At 34.5% G+C, this 5,781-nt stretch overlaps 1 protein-coding gene across 2 annotated transcripts; it reads left to right on the top strand.

The window, feature by feature from the left end:
- Positions 1-968: 968 nt before the first annotated feature.
- LOC142541040 (uncharacterized) lies at positions 969-5,014 on the top strand. Of its 2 annotated transcripts, none has more exons than XM_075647575.1 (4): positions 969-1,179; positions 2,072-2,516; positions 2,599-2,714; positions 4,352-5,014. In XM_075647575.1, exons 1-4 carry the CDS (start codon positions 1,023-1,025, stop codon positions 4,771-4,773), a joined length of 1,140 nt encoding a protein of 379 aa, XP_075503690.1. In that variant the 5' UTR covers positions 969-1,022; the 3' UTR covers positions 4,774-5,014. The 2 variants fall into 2 exon arrangements, with proteins under 2 accessions (XP_075503690.1, XP_075503689.1); XM_075647574.1 differs by having other exon boundaries at positions 978-1,377.
- Positions 5,015-5,781: the final 767 nt, after the last annotated feature.

The raw sequence follows: 5,781 nt of genomic DNA, 5'->3' as shown, positions 1-5,781 counted from the left end.
ACTGGAGTTTCAAGTAATATGGAGTGACTTTTGATTGTGTCGTTTGGGAAGCTAAAATGTGATATCTAAATTGGGTACAAAGAGTATCTAATTCAATTCTACAAATACTTGATTTTACTCCCTAAATCCAATTATTTGGGGATGTCAAAATATAGTTTGAGAATAATATTGAGTGGCATTTGATGATGACATTCGCGAAGTAAAAATGTGATACCTAAATTAATACAAAATAAGACATAATTCGAGTCCATAAATACTTGATTTTATTTTTTAAAGACTCAAATTCAATTATTTGATGATGTCAAAATATATAATTTGAAGTTAATATTGAGTGGCCTTTGATGATGAGATTCATGAATAAAAAATATGACATCTAAATTGGTACAAATAGTACCTAATTTGATTCACATATATTTGATTTTACCATTCTAAGATTCAATTTTGATTATTTTGGGATGTCAAAAAAATATATTTTAAAGTAATATTGAGTGACTTTTGATGGTGTCATTATCTAAATTGATACAAATAATATCTAATTAAAGTCTACAAATACTTGATTTTATTTCCTAAATAATCATATCCAATTATAAACAAATATTCATAAGTCTAATTGAAAATTATTGATAAGAATAACGACTAATTACCGATAACTATTATAGATGAATATTAATAAGTATGATATCAAATTAGACCATCTGTAAATAGTGACATATATCATTCACATAAGTTTTTTATTTTTCTAACACCGCGTTGGTTCGTATCTCAAATTTAACATCAACGAGACAATTCACAAATTTTTTAGTTCAATCTCTTTCTATTTGTTATTCACATGCAAAATAAAATAATTCCGGCACAACCAATTCTAATTTTGCAAGTGCTACGATTACCAAGTATATATATATAAAACAAATGTTACCATAAAAACAAGTACGTATATGAGATTAAACAAAAGTAACGGGGCTAATCTGTAATATTTGATCAACAAATCCAAATTCTGCTGCTGTAGCGTTGTGAGTGTCCATATGTCGCAAACGAACAAGATGCTAGAGAGAGCACTTTCTACGAGGCGAACGCCGCATGCCGGCGAAGACAACACCTCCCTCAACGAAGACGGTGGCGCCGAAGAAACCGGGGACGAGTCCAAGACACGGAAGCACATATCAGTCGCTATGCGGATCAGTAATTATCTGACCCGAACTGGATACATCTGGCCCATTCTCATAATCGGGCTTCCTATCGTGATTATCTCTTCTTTCATTTATCATACGCATGATTTGGTCTGCATCTCTGTCTCCTCATCCGATCACACTTCGCGGTTGAGATTCTTCGGGTTCGATGGGCTTGAATCGGATTTCGGATCTCTTGGGGTTCCCTGGTGTATGTAAAACGTAGCTTTTGCAATTTTTCCTTTATTTTTTGAAATTTTAGGGTTTTAGAAAAAAATTTCCCAAAAGCGAATATAGAAATTCGAAGCAAATAGTTTATTCTTACTCATTTATGTTTGTAATGATCAAAAACATTGCGTGTGGATATAGATTACCATGCTTTGTTTTTGTTTTATTGAGGATTGATGAGAGATCTGAAGCTCAACTTAGCTAAAAAATTTGAGTTTGCATAGTAAGCAGCTGAATAATCCTCATTGAACACTCAACTAAATTCCAGGTTCGCCCCATCTAGAAAGAGTTGATTTTTATGAGAAGTTGATTTATTAAAGCAGAAATCATTCCAAAAATGAAATTGTTGGAATGGACTATTATACTATCTTCGTTTGGCATAAAATATTGTAGCAACATAACATGGTCATTGACTTCTGTGATTAATGATAACACGCCAAACACTCAATCCCTGTATATTTTAGTGAATCCATTTGCTAAGATTTCCTATATAATGATAAAATTATTGATGGGAAAATTATTCCTTAATCAAATTCTCGAGATTCAATTTAAGATTCATATTTCCATGCAGTGCAATAAGAATTCATAGTGTTTTGTGTGCTGGTTTTAAAATTTTGTCATTTGGTAGCAAAGGAGGTTGTCTGAGTTTATACCTATTTAATTATCCTTGTCTAAAGGCAGATCGAAACAAGGAAAAACTGTTGAATGGACATCAAAGGATTTACTCAAAGCTCTTGAGGAGTTTGTGCCAATATACGAGACCCGACCTATAAAGAACAACATGTATGGGATGGGATTTGACCATAGTTTTGGACTTTGGTTTATCACACAATGGCTCAAGCCTGACTTGATGATTGAAAGCGGAGCTTTTAAGGGACATTCTACATGGGTTTTAAGGCAAGCAATGCCCGAAACACGTATTGTGTCACTTTCGCCTCGTCATCCAGAAAAGTACCTTAAGAAAGGACCTGCTTATGTTGATGGAAATTGCACATATTTTGCTGGAAAGGACTTTGTTGATTTCGGGAGCATGGATTGGGCAAGAGTGATGAAGAAACATGGGATAAAAGATCTTAGCCGGGTTTTAATCTTCTTTGATGATCATCAAAATGAACTAAAAAGGTACATCTTTATAAATTTTACAGGTTCCACTCCATGAAACTCCAAGTATCCGTTCTATTATAGCTTTACTCTTTCATGGTAGATTAAAGCAAGCACTGAAAGCTGGCTTCAAGCATCTAGTTTTTGAGGACAACTATGATACTGGAACTGGGGACCATTATTCCTTCAGGCAAATATGTGATCAATTTTACATAAGAGGTATGCTAATTTCTATTTCACTGCCTCTTGATGTTGATCACTCTGAATCCTTGCCTGTGACGCAAGATCTGTCTGTTGATTTTGAATCGCCTTGTGTTCTATTCTGTCAGATTTATTTGCTCTGTGTTCTCCAAGAGTGGCCATCATCCCTTACCGGGGGTTGCCGGTGCATTTTTCCTTTCACTTAATTTTCTGAAACAGATTATGGTTTTTGCTTTCCATTTGACTTTCAGTTATTTGAATAGTGTTGTACATGAAACTGAGAGAACAATTTTAACAGCATTGATGCGGATTAGTGATACTTTATCGTGGAGCTAGAAACAACTCATAAACCTGATTATGTGTATTATGGTTTTTGCTTTCCACTTGACTTTCAGTTATTTGAGTAGTGTTGTAAATGAAACTGAGAGAACAATTTTAACAGCATTGATGTGGATGAGTGACACTAACTTGTGGAGCTAGAAACAAGTCATAAACCTGATTGTGTATTTTGGTTTTTGCTTTCCACTCGACTTTCAGTTATTTGAATAATGTTGTACATGAAACCGAGAGAACAATTTTAACAGCATTGATGCGGATGAGTGATACTTTCTCGTGTAGCTAGAAACAAGTCCTAAACCTGATTATGTGCATTGAGTCGTGTGGCACTGCAGAGCAGAAAATTGTGGATGGATTGGTGTTTTTATACAGAATCACTAAATAGATTACCAAAATCTAAGAGTGTATACTGTTTGAGCTGGACAGTTTCTGTAAAAGTCAAAACTGTCAATTTCAGTTTAAGAGTTTTTCCAAACCACGACTGAACCAAAATATGCAGTTTAATTTCGTTTAAACCACACAATCTTTATTAAATAAGATAATATATATAATGTAAAGTATGAAGTGGATAATAACATATCTGTTGTCTATGATGACATAAACTAAGTTCTAATAAATTTTAAAAGTCTGTATATTTTCCATATTTACGCACATATAAAGAGAAACAATATAATTTGGGGACAAAACAACATAATTTAAGGAAAAAATATCGCTGTTTGGTTTGTTATGAAATTGAGTTTGGTTTGGTTCAGATCGGTTTGATGTAAATGGTTGGGTTTCAATTTGATCCAGGATTGTAACTTTCAAACTGCTAACCAAACTGTTCTGGCTTCAGATTGATTTTTAGGTTTTCAATTTATTATGTAGGCTGTCCAAATCATTCAATAATTTGACACTAAAATGGTGCATACTTGGCTGCTTTACTGGCTAACAACTTTTTCGAATCAATTCAACCAAGCAATGTAATCAATTCAACTAAGCAAAGAGAACTATATATCAGTAGCCAAAAAATGGCAGAGCTTGTCAATATTAATGCTTAATTCTCTTTATAATAATCATTAACCCCACCCCAATATTATTTTCCTTCAGAAGTTACAATGGTTTTTAATTTCATTTCTTCATTTCCTCTTAGGCTGTGAATATCTCGATCAGTTTAATACGGTAGGTGGATGAATATTTGAGAGCAAAGCTTGCGTGTTATTTGTCCATTTTTCTTGAACAGTCAAACAATTTGTTTTGTTGATCACACGATCTTAGTCAGTTTATTTGGGATCTTTTCTGTTTGCTACGGTCACTGTATAATAGATCTGTCTATCCAGGTGGCGGACATAGCTGTTTCAAAGAGAGCGACGAAGCCAGGATAAGATTTAGAAGGAACAAATTCTGGGACAAAGCAGTTGATATAGATAAGCTTTGTGGACCCAGAGAAGCCTGGTGGGGCGTAAGAGGGCATATGCGGGATGATTTTAACCATAGCAACAAGGCAATTACTTATACTGAACATTTTGAGAACAGCAGATTTGTTGAGTCAGTACTCGATGTTTACTGGGAGCTTCCCCCTGTTGCTGGTCCTTCACTAACACATCAAACAAGGTACGATCCAGCTCGTGCATCTACTCCTGTCATAGAAGATGGTAGATATGGCTTATTCAAGAGGCTTGGTTTGTCTCAATTTGATAATTCTGTGTTCAATGGATACACCCAAATGGTGTATCTTCAGGTATCTGAACCAGAAACATGATACCATTGAATCTGGGAATCGGTTTGGTTTCAAGTGCTTGTAATTTTGAATTAGTTGATGATATTAGGCACTGTTGTCATTAGATGTTCGTGGTTCTTTAGATGTCCTTCAGTCTGTGGTAATGCCGCAAATATTTATTGTTAGTTTGTCGTTCCTTGGTTCTTTTGCATAGTTGAGTATCCATACTTGTAATGCTACGTTATGAATGAGCTGTATCAGGAAATCCCAGTCTTTTTTTTGACATGATGCTCTAGTTTTGGCCCTTGCAACCAAATAGACATCTCAGGTCTGCAAGGTCTTGTGTGGCGTTGAAAGAGATGTTGGGACGCAGGAAACCTGTTATAAGGTGGGTTTTCAGCAACTAAATTCATAGAAAAGTCTCCTAGCCGTGCCATGTTAATTTCGTGAAACGAGTCCAACACTCTTTATTCAATCCTTTCCGACTTAGAGATATTATTGGAGCCTCAATTTCACTTTAAAATATTTTTAAATTCGAAATAGATTCTATAGCAAATAAATAAAAACTGGCAGATTAGAATGATTTAATTTCACACTTTTAGATAATAATCAAGTATTTAACTTCTCGATTCTTACTTAGTTTGTATTGCTATTTAAGGGTTCATTTGTGTGTGTGTGTGTGTATAGATATTCTTTTTGAAAAGGGTTCTTGGTGTATAAATGGTGGCAACTTTGAGTGAATTAATAGGTTGATAGGAAATGCACAAAAGGGATTCAAATTCAAATCATTGGAGAGAAGAAACTTTTTTGCGGTAAACTTCATTTGACCAATGTGAGTAATATTAGGGATGTAAACGAACCAAACCGTTTATGAGCTATTCGAAGCTCGATTCGATAAAAGCTCGTTTGAGCTCGTTTAATGAGGCTCGTTAAGATAAACAAATCAAACTCAAGCTTTACAGTATTCGGCTCGTTAGTTCGTGAACATGTTCGTTGATAAGTTCATGAGTAATCTTTTAGAAGAAAAATAATAGTTTTGATATTTGATTT

Source organism: Primulina tabacum, chromosome 3 (assembly GCF_025594145.1).
Source record: "Primulina tabacum isolate GXHZ01 chromosome 3, ASM2559414v2, whole genome shotgun sequence".
Lineage (NCBI taxonomy): Eukaryota > Viridiplantae > Streptophyta > Magnoliopsida > Lamiales > Gesneriaceae > Primulina > Primulina tabacum.
The sequence above is the reverse complement of the archived record's forward strand: the minus strand, read 5'-3'. Positions and strand labels throughout refer to the sequence as shown.

What these genes read in the sequence shown, in the direction of transcription:
- LOC142541040 (XM_075647574.1), top strand. Translation starts at nt 1,023, where the DNA reads ATGTCGCAAACGAACAAGATGCTAGAGAGAGCACTTTCTACGAGGCGA. An exon ending in ATCTCTTGGGGTTCCCTGGT is followed by an intron (nt 1,378 to 2,071) that starts GTATGTAAAACG and finishes CCTTGTCTAAAG; the next exon opens with GCAGATCGAAACAAGGAAAA. An exon ending in CATCAAAATGAACTAAAAAG is followed by an intron (nt 2,517 to 2,598) that starts GTACATCTTTAT and finishes CTTTCATGGTAG; the next exon opens with ATTAAAGCAAGCACTGAAAG.